This window comes from Lolium rigidum, chromosome 5 (genome assembly GCF_022539505.1).
Source record: "Lolium rigidum isolate FL_2022 chromosome 5, APGP_CSIRO_Lrig_0.1, whole genome shotgun sequence".
In the NCBI taxonomy this organism is placed as follows: domain Eukaryota; kingdom Viridiplantae; phylum Streptophyta; class Magnoliopsida; order Poales; family Poaceae; genus Lolium; species Lolium rigidum.
The window spans coordinates 245,176,312-245,195,991 of NC_061512.1; the positions used below are offsets into that span (position 1 = coordinate 245,176,312).

The 19,680-nt window shown below is 45.0% G+C and overlaps 1 protein-coding gene across 1 annotated transcript; it reads left to right on the forward strand.

Moving 5' to 3' along the window:
- The first annotated feature begins 9,472 nt into the window (after positions 1 to 9,472).
- Positions 9,473 to 13,699, forward strand: LOC124654153 (beta-glucosidase 31-like). The gene is made up of 11 exons (XM_047193184.1): positions 9,473 to 9,757; positions 9,865 to 9,928; positions 10,012 to 10,070; positions 10,145 to 10,220; positions 10,308 to 10,379; positions 10,455 to 10,542; positions 10,657 to 10,921; positions 12,443 to 12,558; positions 12,662 to 12,885; positions 12,997 to 13,119; positions 13,197 to 13,699. The coding sequence occupies exons 1-11, from the start codon at positions 9,602 to 9,604 to the stop codon at positions 13,523 to 13,525; spliced, it is 1,572 nt and encodes a 523-aa protein (XP_047049140.1). The 5' UTR covers positions 9,473 to 9,601; the 3' UTR covers positions 13,526 to 13,699.
- Positions 13,700 to 19,680: the final 5,981 nt, after the last annotated feature.

Here is a 19,680-nt window from a genome sequence, read left to right on the forward strand (position 1 = left end):
CTGAAACATGCAGCTGCCGGAGGTGTTGATTGTCAAGCATGTGTATGATGACGCCTAGTCCAGCTCGGCTGGTGTCTTCCCCTGTTTTTCTTTTCCAAGCTGCGTCGCAATAGATAACATTTCCTGTGAAGTAGTCATCATGTTGAACTTGAGTAATTTGAGGAGGTCTTTGGTCTGACTGTTGTGTGTTCTCGTGTCCTTGCTGGCGTGTGGATTTGCTGTCTTCTAAATTGGTTCCCTTGATTATTGCATTTGCTGCTCCATATATCTGAGAAGGTCTGCCTACTTTCCTGTAAAATAAAGCATCGTTTCGTGCTTTCCATAGGCACCACAAGAATGTGTAAAGAGTAGTAACGTTTATTTGTGGATGTTGAGAAGTTAGTAAAGTTTGAATCATATCAGTGACAGATGGATGATGCTTAGCAATAAATTCAATTTTAATAAACCAAGGGTGACAGTACCATGCAGCCTTTGAAAAGGGGCATAAGAACAACATATGCATTTCATCTTCTAGGTTGCCACATCTAGAGCAGTTTTCATTGATGTGCTTTGAGCACCTGCTCGCCCTCTTACCAGTAGGAAGCGCTTTCCTAAGAAGTCTCCATGCAAATGTTTGAACTCTTGGTGCCATCTGTTTGTCTCGCCATACCTGTTTAAGAAGAGATATAACCTGTGGTGGCACAATTTTTGGTCTTTTTCTTGGTGGGAGCTCAAGATTATTATAACATTGTTTATAAGCACTTTTAGGGGAGAACTGACCTGTCGGGGTTAGTTTCCAAATCAAAGTATCCTCTCCATTGGCATTAATGATGGGTGTTTGGAGAATAGCATTTGCAGTTTCAGTACTAAATAGAGAGTTAATCAAGTTTGTGTTCCAAGTTTTATGCCCATGAATCCAAAGGTCTTTTACTTGTGCGGGATAAACAAAAGGTTGCTGTTGTAATATAAGATTATCATAAATGCTTTCCCAACCAGTAAACCAAGGAGAACTCCATATGGAACTATTCCCATCAACAATCTGATATAAAGATGTGGAAACTAAAAGGGGTTTTACCTTAAGAATTGCAGACCAGAAGGCTGATTTAGGCTTATTTGGTTTTGCTCTCCAAATTGAAGTATCTGGATGATACTTGGCCTTGAGGATCTGAGCTAGCTGGCCATGTGGTTCCTTCGCCAATCTCCACGCCGTCGAGAGGATGAGTCCTTGGTTCATTGCCTGCAAATTTCTAATACCAAGACCACCAATATTTTTGTCAATACAAACATCAGCCCATGCCCGTAGGCAAAGACTTCTAGTTGTTTGATCTTCTTGTACACCTGTCCACCAAAAGTTTCTGATAATCGTTGTCAGTTTAGCTAGAAATTTTTTTGAGAAAAGAAGGTTCGACATGTAGTAGACAGGGATAGAGGAGAACACGGATTTTATGAGTGTTAATCTGGCTGCATGCGAAAGGCGATTAGCTTTATAGGTGGAGAGCTTGGATTTGAATTTGTCATAAACAAAGGCATATGCAGCTGATCTTTCTTTGGAGGGAAGGATGAGAGGATGGCCTAGATGAGTGAAGGAATTGTCTATGTCTGGAGCTGGGAAGAACCTTCGTATATCTTCTTTAACCTGCATAGTAACATTCTTACTGAAAAGAATTCCTGATTTACTCCAGTTTGGAGTTTGACCGGAGTGCTGACAAAAATGATCAATAATTTGGGATATAGTTTGAGCCTCCTGAACGTTAGCTTTGCCACAAATAATTAGGTCGTCTGCAAACATTAAAGAGTGTATAGGTGGGCAATTTGGTCCAAGTAAAATACCTCTGAGTTGATTGGCTTGCAGGGCATCTTGAAGTGCCAGAGATAGTTCATTCACCGCAAAGACAAAAAGATACGGAGACAACGGACATCCCTGCCTGATGCCTCTGGTACTACTAAACTTTGCAAAAGTTTGGCCATTAATGATCACCGAGAAAGTTGGTGAGGAAATACAAGCATGCACAAGATTAATGAAATGATCCTTAAGCCCTTTGCGTGCAAGCGTCCACGGTATGAACACCACGTTCGATTAATTGCGTCCAACGTGCTCGATCGGCACCACGTACCGATCTCGGGGAAGTTCCAGGTCGACAAGAGAGGGACGTGACACTGTGACACGTTGGAAGAACAAATCTCTTGCCGCGACAAGTGAAGCTTTAAGAGCATCTCCACAGGCGCCCCGGGTTGGGGCCCGATAGCGATTTAAGAGTCGGTGTGGTTTTTGGGCTTACCCGGTGCATTTCAAATGGCGCCGGTTAATTTTCGAGCCCAATAAAAACGTCGGCAACCCCGTGCCAACCCCTTGGGCACGAGTCGGGCCACCGCCGCCGCCTCAAGGAGGAGGATGCCGCGGCCTCGCCAGCGCTTCCGCCGGCAAGAAGAAATGGTAGGAGAAGAAGGCCGAGGCCGAGGCCGGTGGAGATACTCTAACAGCGTACCAAAGCTCATAATTTTCATCCCGGTCTCATGTTGGATCACTTCGATGTCGTCAGGGCGAGCTTCGAGCGGTTTAACTTGCATTTGTAAGCTTATGTGCTAGCTGTTTGTTGCCTCCTGATGTGGCTAGGAGCATCTCTAACGGGGCGACGTATATCGGACGCCAAAAGTGGTTATGCGTGTTGTTTGTCTTGCTCCGTGGATATATTTTGACCGCACGTCCGTTTGCGTCTGCTTTCAGCGGGGTGATTCATTTTATTTTTTGCAAAATATTTAAAAACTATACAAACTTTATTTGTAGAAGCCTAGACTACTTGATACCCGATGGCCCAGCCCCGTCGTTGCGTCCCTCCCTCGTATGCTTCTCCGCCGCCTGCCGTGCGATTGCTAGAGCTCGGTGCCGTGCGGCCGCTAGAGCTTGGTGTGCCGCCACGTCCTCTAGCAGGCGCAGGCGTAGCGTCTCGTTCGCGGCATCCTCGGCCTTCTTGAGCGTCTCGAAGGAGTCAACGAGAGCTATCTGCTCTGCCGCCTTCTCCTCCGGGGTAGGCGCATCAGGGTCATCAGATGACCATGAGATGTCGAAGTCGTCGTCCTCTGCGGTGGCGGCCACCCTGCGGCGTTCCATCTCGGCATCGAACGCCGCGTGGCCCGTCTGTTCCTTCTCTGCTTTGTTCTCCCCGTCAGGCAGGAACTTGGTGTCCCTGGCCGGGTCAAGGAGGTCGTATGTGTTGTTGTTGTTGTCGTCCAACTCCTCGTCGGGGCTCGAGGTGGGGGGAGGTGGAGTCGGAGGTGGAGGTGGAGGTGCGGTAGCCTGGCTGTGGTCGGCGTTGCTCATGGTGGCCAAGGTGGAGGTAGAGCGACAACGGTGCTACGGTGGAGGTTGTGTGGCGGCTAGGGTTTAGTGTGGGAGGAGATGAGATGCGCGAGCCCCTGTTTATATAGGCCAGAGGCAGGCGACGGCCGCGGCACGCGTGACATCTCAATTACTTCATGCGCAGAGGTAGACGACGGTCGCGCGGCACGCGAGGCGTCACCATTAACGTGGCACGGACTCCCGAAGTGATGCAGCGGCGCCAGTCGCTGGCGCACCTGAGAAGACGCATTGAGCCAAGGTCGCTGCTAGGCGGGCCTGACAAAACGTCCACCAGACGCGAGCGGACATTTTGCGCGTCCACGCAGCGTCCGCAGATATGCATCCGAGGCGCATATTTGGGCCAGGTTTGCGTCGCCGCGGACAATCCAGTCACTATTCGTCGCCCCGCTAGAGCAGGGACACGATGCATTTCTGAACCCCACGGACGCAAACAAGCTAAGAGTAAGAGCATCTCCAGCCGCGTCCTCCAGAACGTCCCCAAAACGGCGCCTGATTTGTCGTTTGGGGACGTCGCTCCCAGCCGCGTCCCCCAAACAAAATATTAGATTTTTAAAATTTCAGCGAAAACAACTGAATTCATTCAAACTTGCTATATATTACATAGATTTGAACGAATTTCGATAAAATTTAAACTAAACCCTAATCTAGTAGTACTTGCGGCGGCCAGATGCGTCGTAGTACTGATGGAAGTTGTACATGTCATCGATGATGACGTCATGTTTGCCGTGCTCGTTGGGCTCGTCGACGGACTCGTCCTTCACCGTCCCGCTTGGTCCAGCCTCGCCGTCATCGGTGAGGTCGACGAGTGGCTTCCCGGTGTCACAGACACTGCGACCGCCAAGTCGAGGTCACCCCTCCCGGTACCATGCACGACGAGACGCATCACTACATCGCCTGAGTAAGCATGGCGCTATTAACATCGCTTGACCAGAGGTAGGCGATAGAGTTTTAGGCTTCCGTGTCGCTGACGCGTCGGGCCCACGTCTCCTCGCCTCGCATTTTGTTGTGTCCGATATGCCTAGAGCGTCTCCTGTGGAGCGGGGACGAACTCGTGAAGTCGGACACCATATTAGGTCGCGCCGAACGGAAGGATACTTTGATGCTCGCGGCTAAAAACGAAATTTTATCTAACGCACTCTAAATCTTTTTAAAGGCCGCTTTAGAGGACGCGGCTGCTCTAAAGCTCTGGAAAACTCATGCGGTTTTGATGGGACGGCGGGGTGGCAATTAATGACTTTTCTTGTACCTGGATAGAGATCGCCCACGCCTTGCATTATACGGTACTATCCATGAATAAGTCACATGCGTATTTTAAAATAAACTATGTTCAAAAATTTAAGAAATAAAATTTTAGTTATATTATACGTAATAAATATCTTTAAATTCGTATTGAAAAATACTTTTTAATAATGCTAATTTTATACCAACAATTTTAACATATGTAGATTAAGTTTTAGAAAATACAGGAAAAAATATGCCTTATTTATTAAAACGGAGAGCTACTCCGTCTGAAACACTAGGTCTGAATGCGATGAACCTGTTTGGCGAGACATACCAATCTATCGTCACAAAATTCCAGATCGATAGGAGAGGGACGGGACAGAGTTTGTGGCCGTACGAGAAGGTGATCGATCAAGGTGGCGCGGGGAGGACGTTAGACGTGGACAGATTCCATTAGGCCATCTCCAACGGGCAACCCATTCTGCGTCCGTTGGATGGGTTAAGTCGGATGAAAACATGGCCCAGCCCGCGGACGTATCCCAAGACCGATGACCACGGTGTTCGGAATGATTCAAATCTGAGTCTCGTTTGCGTGGACCCAATCTATCTATGGCAACCACCTCTACTTTTAGTAGATGGAGATGTGCACCTAGAAAAGACGGATGAAAGAGAACCCGCCCTTCTGACTTCTTCTTTTGTCCGTCCTTTATGCAAAGCGATTTATGGTCTCAACAAGCTCTGATAGCGTCGGGCTAAGCGATTGCCACTCGCGTCCTCCCCTATCCTGGCTCCCGCATGTCATAGGAACATAACACCATTTTTACTTTAAATTAAATATATTACAGTTTCAGTACTACATACTATTAGCCTATCTACCCAGGCTTTGTTGCCGACTCTACTCACTGCTACAGTCGTGGATTTCACTCGACGCTGGCGGCCTCTACATGTGAGGGTTCCACTCCAGCTTACCTGGGTGGCCCGACGGCGGCCTTCCTTCGGCATTCCTCCGCAGCCGCCCTTCTCCTGTTCGCCCTCGCAGCTTGGGCGCGGGCGCGCTCGGTCACCTACAGTGTCATGGTCCGCTTCCCGCACAACTCACGCCCGCATCTGGTCCTAAACACTCGGACCAACAACTTACAGATTTTGTGTGCTACTACAGTGATAAAGAAAATTAACTGATAGTTTCCATCTCATTACAAAAAATACAAGTTTTAGGTTCTGGTGGGCTGGTTGTTGGGCTGTGCTAATGGGCTGGTCAGACCGGTTCGGCCCGATTCTCTAACTCTTTTTTCTTTTTTTCTTCTCTTTTTTTTTCTGTTTCAATTTCTTATTTGAATTCCAGTTGAATTCAGTTTTGTCTTAGAGGATTTTATACATATGAATCCTTCTGGAATTCCTCCAAAATAATGTTTGGATTTTGCTTGTGTATTGAGGAATTATATATTTGCACTGACACATATTTTGATTAAACATTATTGGAATTTTGGATTAGTCATCTTAATAAGCACAATTTCAAATATCAACTTGGGAGTGTTCAAATTATTTTTCGAAGAACTTATTTAACTACCTAGTGATAGGTAAAGGCTTAGTTTAGTACGAATTTGTAAAGAAACAAACGGCTAGGTTTAATATTATTTCTTGGTCTCTTTATTGAAAATATACCCTTGGTCATATTATTTGATGTTCACCATATTTTTTTCTATTGACTTGGATATATCCATAATGATATTTAGGATTTTTTTTTGTAGTGATGGTCATATATGAATTTACTAAGTTTAATAACACTTGGTTTGTTGTTTTGAATATATGTTCAAAGGATTGTATGCATATATTTTCTCATTGCCGGAAAATTTACCTAAAGTGGTTCTAGTATCATTAATAATCTTCTTAAACAGTGGCTTTGGATACTTAGGTGTACTTCATTTACTTAATTAGAAATAATCATTCATTTATCTAGCGTTAAGGTTTGAGTTGAGTTGGTTACTTGGTTCATTGACTTGTCTTTGACTCTGAGGATGGGCAATAGATCAGTGACCTTGGATTGGAATATAGGGTATTATACTAGGGTTTACTAATAATCACCAATTGATGCACAAGTTAGGATTGAGATGTGGGTCCAAGGTTCCAAGTGTGAGTTGACTAGGGATTGCTCTACCTCACAATAATATGATGGTTGCTTCGAAATATTATTGACCTAGCTAGGTTCTTAGATAAGCAAAGTTTTGGTATCCAACACTTGCTTCTTTACTAAAAATGTTGAATATGGACTAGGGTTTCTTACTAGTAGCCCCCTATTAATTTTTGTGAAGGACGATATCTGCTTATAACACTAGGGTTTCCTAATTAACATTTTTCACTTATGTATATTGAAGTATAATCATGTACTTGACATGATCATTTTACTTCTCATTAGTTCATCTTCCTTATTCTCTTTTAATTATTGGAGATTTGCCATTAAGGTCTTTATCCACTACTATAGCTATTCAATTGTTTCTCAAGTTAATATTGATGGCTCATAGTTCATTAGGTTTTGTACTTACTTCTTTCATACTTTTGTTTAGAGTTCTATGATCAACACCCACTTGTGAGGATCATGGTTTTGGCTTACCTAGGATATCACTAATGAAATATGACTCTTACCTAAGAGCAACTGAGCAAGTGCTTGCTCAAATAACTTAAGTGTTACATTTTAGCTTGGACTCTCTTTTATAGGCATGAATATGGTTTTTTCCTTTACTTCTTAAAGTCAAGATAACTACTCTAGTTAATTTGAGATTACGGTTACTTCACTAACTAATAACTGACTTGGATTATATTTACGGATTCTAACTCAAGAGAAGATGAGGTGATCATCTATATAGATGAATTAATATTTCCCTCCCTTCTCTGAGGTTTGGGAAAAATGAATTGGGACAAATAAATCAAAGTTTCATCATCGAATGGCGCGGATGTGAGCGGCAGCCGCTGATGCGTGGCACATACTCGATCGTCCCCAGACATTGACAATGTCGCACATGGCCACGCATGCCTTGAGCTTGCATGCATGTGTGTATATGGTAGGGTCGCACATCGGCACATGGACAAGAAAGTTGCATGCATGCTATATATGCACTAGTTGTTGCTGTATAACTAGCATGCACTAGTTGTTGTTTAACTAGCAGGTGTCCTGCAAACTTGCACCACAAAAATAGTACTACACCATGGAAAATATAAGGAAGTACACCGCGTAAAAAATAGTCAATGCACCGCGAAAAAAGAAGGCAGTTCATCGCAGAAAAAGAAGACAATATACTGCTAGTGCACCCTCCCGTGCACTAGGTCGGGAGGCAGGGCAATGTAGTACAAGTAGTGCACTGCAAGAACATCGCACTGTGCACTCTGAGGATACCGCGTCATGTACTAGGACTGCAGGGCAGTACACCGTTATAAAAAAGACAGTTGGCAGTACGCTACCACGACACCGCGACATGCACTATGACCGCATCGCAATGCAACATAGTAAAAATGCAGTTGGCAATACACTACCAGGACACCACACCATGCACTACAACTGCAGGGCAATGCAATGCAGTAAGAAAGGGGCAGTACAGTACCAGAATAACGCGCCGTGCACTACGACCGCACGGTAGTGCAGCGCACTAAAAAGAGACAGTTCATGAGCAGCACTACTCCTGCAGTGCCACATATAGTAGAAAAAACAGCTCACGGGCTGCATGCTACCAGGACACTACGGCGTGTGAGACCGAAGGCAATGCAATCTAGCCACCCTAGGCAGTGCCCAAAAATATTCATCAAAATCTATGAACTTGGGATCTAGTTTTAAAGACCTCGATGTGACTAAGACAGCTATGAAAATGGATTACAATTTGGGATCTCAGTTTGAAAGCTATTTTATTTTTCATACTCGAATCTAGAAAGAAAAAAAGAGGAAAAGCCCAGCGTTACCCACCACGTGCTGACGCGGGACGAGATTGCATGCGCGCTCATGCTAGCGATTTCGTTTGGTAATATAACTTGTGTACTGATTTCTTTATCATAAGGTCAAGAATTGAGTTGAAAAAATACTATTAGTATCATGGCAAGAATATATGTTGAACATAAGGCATGGAAAACATATGGATGAGGTTTTGCTTTTTCTATGTCTTTTTTATTTGTTTTGCACTTAATTTGTAGCAATGGTTTCTTACAAAAGTATTTCATATTACGATCTTTGGAAGATCTGATATTTGATCCTCTAATAATGTGTTGTTTGATTGGTTCTAGTTCCATTTGATCTAACTCCTAGATCAAATCACCTTTTTACATAAAACAAGGTTTTAATTAAGATCATATTAAAATTTAAAACGCTCAACTTGATGATCTACTTCGATTTCATCAACTTAAGTGAAACTTCAATCACTTTGTTATGTTTCATCTAAAATTGCGAAAATTATTCAGATTTTTTATCCATGAATATAATGCACACATATGTTTTCTCTTTTATTTCTAGCCTCAAATTCTGAAATAATACACAATCTTAACCTCCTTGATATTTCAGAAAATGGTTAAGATCGAGGGATGCTATCAGAGAAGGTAATTGTAGGTTTTGTATTCTAACTGGCAAAGTTAGAATTCTGTAAATTGTACATTTATTTACCCGTATTAATATAACACGGAGACCATCTCTTTGGATAGTCTAATCTCCTGAACTGCATATCAAATACGTAGACTAGTCAAGCTAGGAGACCGGTGTCATTGCAACTACCTCTTCTGAAAGGTGTGGGTGGTATTTCAAAAGCCACGATACTGATAGGAGAGTTTCGAACGTGCGCGGTGACGCCTGCAGTGACGACGTTCGGATGCGGAGGTGGCAACATCAACATGACAGCGAAACGTGTCGGCCCGCCGGTGAGTCACAGTCACCTGCGGCGACACTTCTAGCTCCCACGCAGCAGAATCTTTGCAGAGGAAGCAGAGCAGCGCCGGCGCCCACTGCCGTGGTAATTTCGGGCCACTTTTTGACAGTCGGAATCAGGGAGACCAAACGGTCATTGAACACCGGCGATGGAGCTCACCCATGGCGATTCTCTCCGGCGTGTGCTCCGGGCCGTCTCTCTCATTCTTGCCTCCACCGTCTTGTCCGAGGTCGTCTCAGCTGCGGCTACCCGGGCGGACTTTCCGGAGGGGTTCGTCTTCGGCGCCGGCACATCGGCTTACCAGGTACCAATCGCGTAACACTTTGTAGTTCAGTGTGAATACAGTAATTCGTAGATACAGACATACAGTAACGCACCACGGCGCTGTTGAAATTCATCTTGTTCATTCAGGTTGAAGGCGCGTGGGCAGAGGATGGCAAGAAGGCGAGCGTCTGGGACACATTCACGCACGACGGTTTGCATTCTCTGTGGCTTTATGGGCGAATCCAAGAACTGCTTGCCTCTCTTCCTAACAGGTTCTTTTGGGTGGTTCTGTAGGCTATTCCATCGACCATGCGACTGGAGATGTGGCTGCGGACCAGTATCACAAGTACAAGGCATGTTTCTGATCTTCTCAAGATGCTGTAATCTGTGTACACGCATACTGCTACTTATGGTGGGTTCATTGCAGGAAGATGTGAAACTAATGCATGACATGGGTCTGGACGCCTACAGGTTCTCCATTGCCTGGTCAAGGCTTATTCCAGGTAATTGCACACATGATTCATGTCTCCTTTTCCATATCCCGTTTTGGGAAAGTGCTGCTTATACGTGTGTCCTTGATTGTGTTGTAGATGGGCGAGGAGCTGTGAATCCCAAGGGGTTGGAGTACTACAACAATCTGATCAATGAACTCTTAAGCTATGGTACTTTGCTTTCCTTCCATCAAAATCAATCTAGGCTCTCTGCTTGAGTGCTGCTTCCTGATTCTGAAATGGCAGGTATACAGCCTCACGCAACGATCTATCACTTCGACCTTCCCCAAGCTCTTCAAGATGAATACAATGGCTTGCTCAGTCCAAGAATCATGTACTACTACTCACTATTCTTCCACCACCGCAGTCTGCGGAGATGGTCATTTATGAAATAAAAGCATGACCTTTGATCAGCTGATCAATTCTGGGAGTGATGAATGCATTGCAGCGACGATTTCACGGCGTACGCAGACGTGTGCTTCAGCAGCTTCGGCGACAGGGTGCAGCACTGGACCACCGTCAACGAGCCAAACATCGAGCCCATCGGCGGGTACGACCAGGGATACCTCCCGCCGCGGCGGTGCTCCTACCCGTTTGGGTTCGACGCCGTCCCCTGCACCGGTGGCAATTCCACGACGGAGCCGTACATCGTTGCTCACCACCTTCTGCTCGCCCACACCTCCGCTGTGTCCCTCTACAGACGCAAATACCAGGTTAATCTTTTGCTACATATTCCTTGAAAAAACAATATATTGGTAGTACATTGTACTACCAATGCATATAAGGATTAATATATGGTCATTTTCCCTTTTTTTCGATAAAGGGAATATATTAATATCAAAACCATACCAATTACACCCAGCCTCTGCACCAACGCACCACCCTAATGGCATTACGGATGCACACAGCCAAAAAAAAGAAAAAAAAACTAAGAAACAAAAGTCCCGCTACAGTATCTTGGGCCTAACAACAGCAATACATCCACCGCCAAGACAACACCTGAAATACAGAATCTCCAAAAACGACGCCTCCAAGAAGGGAACAGTGCGCGAACACCATCGTCGCCCGATCAACGATCTTAGGTTTTCACCACCGAAGATAGTCCCCGCTCTCAAAACAATGCCTCCAACAAGGTCATTGCCGGGCACAACCAGTTAAGGCCGGACCTTGGGTTTTCACCCGAAAGGTAGGACTCGAACTTCACTCGTGTTGTCGCCCCCACTTTCATACCGCTGCCGTGAAGCCCGGAACACCAAGCAAGTCCCTCAACAACGCGGAGACCTGAACCTCCCTTAGCTAGTCCTCCCTCCGGCCTTCATGAACTTCTCTTCTTCCGACTTTCATCATGGATCCATAGTCACTTGATGTCAACACGAGAAAAAGAGCTTCGCGCCGCTCCCTCCGGAACCAATCGGTCGGAATAAAAGCATGGGTGCGCACGACCGAGTACCACCAATCCAGCAAACTCCGGGCAAAAAGCACCGTTACATTCGCCGGCAGAGCCTTCGGAACTCAACACTCCGGCTAGATCACGAGTCCGAGGCCTCCGGTAGGTCTTCCTCTTCACGCAAGAGAGACCCTAGGACCACCGCCTTTATTCAGGTCGGACCCCCACGTCGGCGACCATCCCGGGCTGGCCACTCCAACCCTCCACCGGTGACTCCGTCGCCGGCTTCCAAGCATCTCCATCTTGCCGCCGGAACGCGGTGATAGATCGATAGATCCACCACCACCAACCGCAGGCCAACCCTCTCCGGCGAAGAAGAGGGCCACCTCCACCGTCTTACCCAAGGCTGCTGCCCGGGCGACCTCGTGTCGCGGGTGAAGCCCAAGATCGCCTCCACTCACCGGCGAGAGGCGGGGGGAAATTGGCGCAGGCCATGAGCCTGGCCGCCGCCCACCACCAGCCCCTGTCGGAGTGCTGCGGAGAGCCGACGGGAGGAGGGAGGCCGCAGCGCTGGCCGCCGCCGCCCATCCCAACCGCGCCGGCCGAGGGAGAGCCGACGGGAGAAGGGGGCGCAGCGCAGGCCGCCGCCGCCCAACCCATCCGCGCGCCCGCCATGCGTCGAGGAAGGGGATCCGGCCGCCGTCCACCAGGGGTCGACGAGGAAGGGCCCCCGCCGCCGCCACGCCCCGAGGGTCTTTGCCCACTCGTGCCCTCCCACATTCCTGGGAAAGAGAAAATTGTCCCCCATGGTCATTAATCTCAAGGTACTCTGCTTCATACTGTCCAGGCTGAGCAAAGAGGGCAGATTGGACTCACATTGCTGGCCTATTGGTACGAGTCGGAGACGGAGAAACCTGAGGATCGAGAAGCAGCTGCAAGGGCAAATGACTTCTCAATTGGATGGTAACGTAATTTTTGAATCACCCGTTCAAAATGAGTAATTATACATGATGGGTGGGTGGCGAGAATTTGCATTTGAGGTGGTGACACAATGGACAATTCATAGGTTCATGCATCCTTTGGTGTACGGCGACTATCCACCGGTGATGAGGAGGAACGTCGGGTCCAGGCTGCCGGAGTTGACGCCAGATGAGTCGGCAAGGGTGCGCGGCTCATTCGATTTTGTGGGGATCAACCAGTACGGTGCCATCCTCGTTGAGGCGGACCTGAGCCAGCTGAAACGCAAGCTCAGAGATTATTACGGTGACACGGCCGCCAAATTTGTCACACGTAAGCATGGCAACAAAAAATAATCAAAAGTTATGAATGAAAAACTAGTGCCTACTTGAATGGGCAATCGCCTGACTTTACTTCCTTCTGTTCCGTCGTACAATTATGCAGCACCATTTCAGAGCTCAACAAGGAACCAGCTGAGAAGCCGTGAGGCTCCATGGGGGCTGAGCAAAATGCTGGAGCACCTGCGGACCAAGTACGAGAACCCTCCGGTGGTCATCTACGAAAACGGTAAGGCCGATCTCAACTCCACCCAGCTATCTGCCCAGTTTCTTGATAATTTCATCTGATACGGTGTTCTTGGGCAGGAGTTGGGCACGAGCCAGACCCTTCAGGCGAGTTCATGTACGAGGACGAGTTCAGGGCGCATTTCCTGCAGGTGTACATCGAAGCGGCGCTGTCTTCCATGAGGAACGGCTCCGACGTGCGCGGCTACTTCGTGTGGTCGTTCCTCGACGTCTTCGAGATTCTGTTCGCCTACAGGTTCCGCTTCGGCCTCTACGGCGTCGACTTCGGGGACGAGCAGCGGACGAGGTATGCCCGGAGCTCTGCGAGGTGGTACGCCAGCTTCCTCCATGGCGGCGAGCTTAGGCCGGTGGCGACTAGCGGAGACAGAGCCGGCTTCTACTCTGAATGATGGATGAGCAAGCACCGGTGATGGACTACCGCCCTGAGCAGAGAGAACCGAACGCAACTTTTTTTTTTTAGAACCGAACGCAACTGAGTGGTGCAGCATTATTTGCGGACGCGAAAATAACTACAGAGAGCAGAAATAAATATGGAAATAAATATTGTCAGAACAGCAATGCTACATCTACGAACGGCACCTACAAAAAATTCTTACGGACAACCACCTCCAGGCACATCAGTACGAGCTCCACAATTTAAGGGATGGAAAAAACCAGAACCAAACATCAGCCACCACGTCAGCCCGTAAGCCCATTTCGTAGGATAGTTTCCGTAGGTCTAGGATTATTGTTGTCAGAAACAGATGCTGACCAAATATGGTGCAAACACAAAGCGGATATTTCTGCGAACCAAAAGACCGCTTGAATCATGAAAAAAAATATAGAGCAACACAAGAAACTAACAAATCTAATCCCTATAGCACGACAACTGGGGAATAGACACTAGTTGAGATAGGGTATTCAGTCCATGGCCCTTCATGTGGCCACGATAGAGGGTTTGGGATGGAGAACCTTTAGTCCCGACCCTTAATACCAACCATGACTAGATATTATTTTCAATGATTATGTTTTTCATTTTCCTAATTTCTTTTTGTTTGACTTGTTACTCTCTCATTTGGACCATTTTTAATACTAATTACACTTAATATGCAGTCAACTTGTAGACTTGGTCATCACTTCTCGGTTGGTCACCCATCCGCACACTACTCCACCCTCAACACGCTTAATTCCTTGGTTCTTTCCTGGTGTGGTCCCGCGAATATGATTATACCTTGTTGTAAATACTACCATATCAATCCTATTAATTCTTATACAATTGTGGCACATTTCTGTATTTTTTGAAACCAAAAACATCTGTAAATCGGAATTGGACAAATAATATATGATTTATTATTAAAAAAATGTGAGTGATTTGAATATAAAATAATTATGTATTTATTCATTTATTATTATTATTATCAAATAATATATGTATTATTCATGTAATATGGCCAAATAATTAATATCTTGAAATCTGTAAACCGGAATTGGACAAATAATATATGATTTATTATTAGAAAAATATGAGTAATTTGAATATGGAATAATTAAGTATTTATTTATTTATTATTATTTTTATCAAATAATATATGCATTATTCATATAATATGGCCAAATAATTAATATCTTGATATATGTAAACCGGAATTTGACAAATAATATATGATTTATTATTAGAAAAATGTGAGTGATATATATATTGAAAGACACATAGTTCATATATATTGAAATACACATATATAGTTCATATACTAGCAAATCTTCCCGTGCGTTGCTACGAAATCGTCAAAAAACATCACATGCACGAATACATAGGTGGTATGACGAGCTAGCGTGGCCGTGGCGGCGTCCAGGGCAGCATTGTCTGGGTTTAGGGGGACGGAGAACCCTCACTCATAGAGAACCCATACCGACATGTGGGATTAGGGTTTTGCGAGACACGTAAAGAAAGGGGTTGGCACGAGAGTGGAACTCGGGCGACAAGGTGTCGGAGGTATGACACATGCTCGTTGCAGCAGTCACGGCATACATTAAAAGAATAATTTTCTTTATCTCTTTATACCACATTCCATGACACATCAGAATTGATCGCATACACTTTGAAGGAACTACATTTGGGAATGAAACAATTGGATTTGTTGTCAAAATTATTTTCTGTAGAGTGCTGGTCCAAATATGAACGACCGGATAAAACATAAATTAAAGCCCTTTTCTTTCTTGCTCACTTGATAGGTTTACATACATTTTGTTTTTCTAAATACTGAAACCGTATTTTTCTCTGAAAATAGTGTAGTACCTAATTTAAGTCAATTATTTACAGGTGCAGTTTCCTCAAATTTGGATGATGTAGTTAGTTCCTTTGCATAAAGATCACCATCTTCACTGTATAATTATCATGACGGTTAAATTGGACTTGGTTTAGTGAATATATTTGGCTAATTCCCACATGGTAAAAGGACTGCGCTCAGCAGCAAGCAAGTAGGCACCCTGTGCTGCAAGCAAGCACGAACACAGCACAACAAATGCCCAACACAGCGCCCATGAAGTTCATAACCCACGACTGGTAACCAGTGGCGGAGCCACAACAATAATCGTGCGTAGTCAGTTCAAAACTGTGTAGTCAAACATATGTATCTATATGATTTTTTTTAATTTTTTTGCATAATTTCTGGCTATGCACCTAAAAAACTGTGTAGTCAATAGACTACACAGCTCTAGTGTGGCTCCGCCACTGCTGGTAACAACAAACAAAGTAGTACTGGAGTAGAGCATGCAGGGACCGGGAAGGAAGTCACCTTGCTGGCAGTGCCCGATCGAGTCGACTCTAGACAGAGGGAAGGGCGACTGCATACGCGTCGGCGAGCCGATTTCAGGCGGCAGTGAGCGACTACAGGAGACGGTGGCGGCGCGGTTCTTAGGTCGCTCCAGCGGCCTCGATTCAATCTGGTGCCCTGGTCTATCGATTGAATAGAGAGAGAGAGCTAGGAAGTTGTTATGGAGGCATGGAGCCGCCCGTCCCCCGAACTCTTGAAGGCACGCCTGTTCGAGCTGACTCCTCCAGCAAGCAGAGCGGACGATACTTGAACGAAACCGATACGTTGAGTCACGTCCATGCCATCTCCCCATCCGCCATGCGGCCTTAGTTCTAGTGCTCGGAGCGGCGCCAGCGGACAACCGTTTTCAATTTAATAGTTAAGAACCCAGGAGGTACGCGTACAACCAATCGGTTTCAGTTTAATAGTTAAGATATTGAAAGACACATAGTTGATATATACGAAAGACACATAGTTCATATATACGAAAGACACATAGTTTATACATATCGATTCATAGTTCATACAAATATAGAAGACCACCACTACTCATCATCTCTAAATATTGAGATGATCAGCATGGATAGTAGTCAACTAGCATCCAATGCTTCCTAGCAATCTCGAAGCGTAGGTGAGCGTCTAGTGCTGCATAGTGCACTTGCTCGTAGCTCAATGGATAATTGGCCCATCCAAAAATGAGCTTCTTGTGTTGTACTTCTTCTTCTGCTCAAGGTTTATCCCAATGCTATAGTTTACCAAATTATATAGACTTGGAGTGGGCTTGGTGGTGGGGTTTGGAACTACCTTCTGGAGGTCGTACGCAGAAGTGATGTGAATGCCGTAGGGACTTAGCTTTTTAGATCATTACTGATAGCGGCGTCGCAGAATCTGATGTTCCCATCCTACAAGAAATCCTTGAGCACTTGTGACACTTTATTGACATGAATAATCTGGAACACCAACGTCCCAGATGCCACCGAGAGTTGAAGGATGGCGGCGCGCTGATTGTTACACATGCGAGGTTCGGTGAACTCGAAGTCCAACCCGGCGCACTTGGTCGTTGCGGTGTCGAGAAAGTTCCTCTTCACACCCCGGATCCACTTCTCCACCATTCTTGCACGGAGCGTGACCGTGACCTTGAACGTCGCCATCCCTTTGGCCTTGAGGTAGTACACTCGTGTCCGACGAGCCGGGTTGCGCACGAGGTGCTCCATCGATGAAGAGGGGAGAGAGAGCTATAGCTTTTGCAATGGTGGATGAGGAGAGGAGGTCGGATGGAGAGAGTGTGTGTGTGTGGCAATGGTGAAGAATGGTGGAGCTTATAAAGAAATTGGAAGAGGAAGATGAACAGTGGCTGGCTGCGCCGGCGCCGGCGGCTTGGATTCCACGCCGACGCTCGATTTCGACGCGACCAGTAATGGCGACACGTGATCGGCCTCCGCGGGAAACGAACCGTTTGACTTTAGGTCCCGGATTGGGACACACGCCGGGATTAAAGGGGGTACCGTAGGCGCCGCGTGGTGCAAAACCCTTTAGTCCTGGTTTGGGAGATGAGCCGGGATCTTTGGTCTTTACGAGTCGGGATCTATGGGTGCGTTTACAAAGCGACGTGACCAGGCCTTGGATCCCGGCCCAGGACACGGACCAAAGGTGCCTGACTAAAGGCATGTTTTCTACTAGTGAGAGTAAGGGTCGAACCATGGAAGCCTAAAACAAAAATTCAGTATTAAGGGAAGGCGAAAACAAAATTTCCCGCTTTAATGTTGCAATCACCGTTAATCCTGTGAGTTTCCTAAAAGTTAAATTATGGACATGTTAGTTACTTCTCATATTTCATATTACTCCGCATATAAGGTTTAGTCAAAGTAAATTTTGCCAGATTTAACCAATTATATGTAAAAAGATTATTATTTAAAACTTAAAATAATATCATTAGTACCAAAATGGAACATAGGATCATATCATTCACACTTAATTATGTATATATAGAGATTTTTTCATGGATAATTGGTCAAATATTACAAAGGTTTACTTTGACCAAACCTTATATATGAAGTAATATGAAACGCTGGGAGTAATATGAACGCATTTGAGCTCTACTTCCTCCTTTAGAAAATATGCCACATTTATTTTTTGATTAAAGTCAAACCTTGTAACTTAACCAATTATATAGCAAAAAACATTAACTTATATAATATCAAATCAGAACTATAAGATTGATCATGAAATATATTTTCAAATTGTACATATTTTACAAATATTATAAATATTCATATTTAAATATTGATATTTTTTATAATACAATTGATCAAATTTTATAAAGTTTGAATTTGGCTAAGAATTATGTGCAGCATATTTTAGAAAGGTGAGGGGATTGTTAGCGATGTTTGTCCAGGGCACAAATTAGTACTACTTGTTGGTGTTGACCCCAACTGCCTTTTTTTTGCTTGGATGGAAAACCAAAACAAAGGCCGCGTCTCAAATAGAACCTCGCCGGAAAATCAAGAAATGTGTAACTGCACAAGAGACTTTTGTGACCATGCCTCGCCCCATGGAGAGTTCGCCGGGAAAATCAACCATGTCACTAACTTGTGCACAACTTATTTTGACATAGCCATTTTCTTAAGCTGGTGGTGCGGACAAAAGTGGGATACTCACTGATGGAGAAAGCCTCGACTCGTAGGCTGACAAGTCAGAAATTTGACGGCCGCATCTATGAGGTTTTTGCGGTGTGGGCGTGAGGGGGGAATAAGAGGGAGAGACATGTTGTATTGACAGGAAGATCCCTTTTATACTAAACATTTTAACATTTTCGGTTCAACACATTTTTACTAAATACAAATACATTTTTGTTGATACAACCTTTACATTATAACTATTAATTCTGGCTGATGTATTTCTTTTATACATAGGAAATTAAGCCACATAACTGGGTTGATAATTGTTAAAATAATTCTTCTTTTATAATCATATGTGATTGTGTGTTATATTTTTTTGTCCTATAAATAAATAAATCTTGTTTTTAAGTCTAATATATGGAAAGCTAAAAAGAGACGTAACATATTGTTCTATAGGTTATTATCAAGTGTTTATATATATGCTTGCATTTAATTTAGTAAACAATATTTTCTTTGGGAGTTTGAGAGCATACAGTCACCTCTTGTGTAAAATATAGGACATTTTTGCCAGAATAACTTATTTTGGAATGGAGGAGTGTAAAATATCTTGAAACATGGCGACAGAGTACGCTTTTTATGTACTTAAACCGGTAATTCTAGATGTATTCCATCCTTTCCCATTTAGTGGCATAAACTTTTTTCAAGGTTTAACCATCAATTTGAAAATTAAAAAAAGTAAAAATGAAATGTATATAGATTAAATTGTTCTTCAAAGTTAAAATAAGCAAAGAAAGAGCACCACGTGCATTCACAACTATTTCCTTTTTTTTGGATGATGCAATAAAAGGCTGTGTGCATCCTTTGGATGCAGAGGCCGGGGAGTTCCCCCATTTCTAAAAAAAAACGTGCATTATGACCAAGATTTTGAGGCATTGGTATTTTTTCAAGGGGTCTAAGCATATCCGGTTACCCAAAAGGGTGGCCCATGAGGGGAGAGTGGCTGGCCACCCCATGGGCCAAAGGGGTTGGCCGGGACAATTGGGGCGGGGGGGAGGTGGGGCAGGCCGGCCGCACCACCACTTCATCCCCTCCTTTTGTCCTGCATTGCCAAGCTAAGGGCCCTTATCACCACAA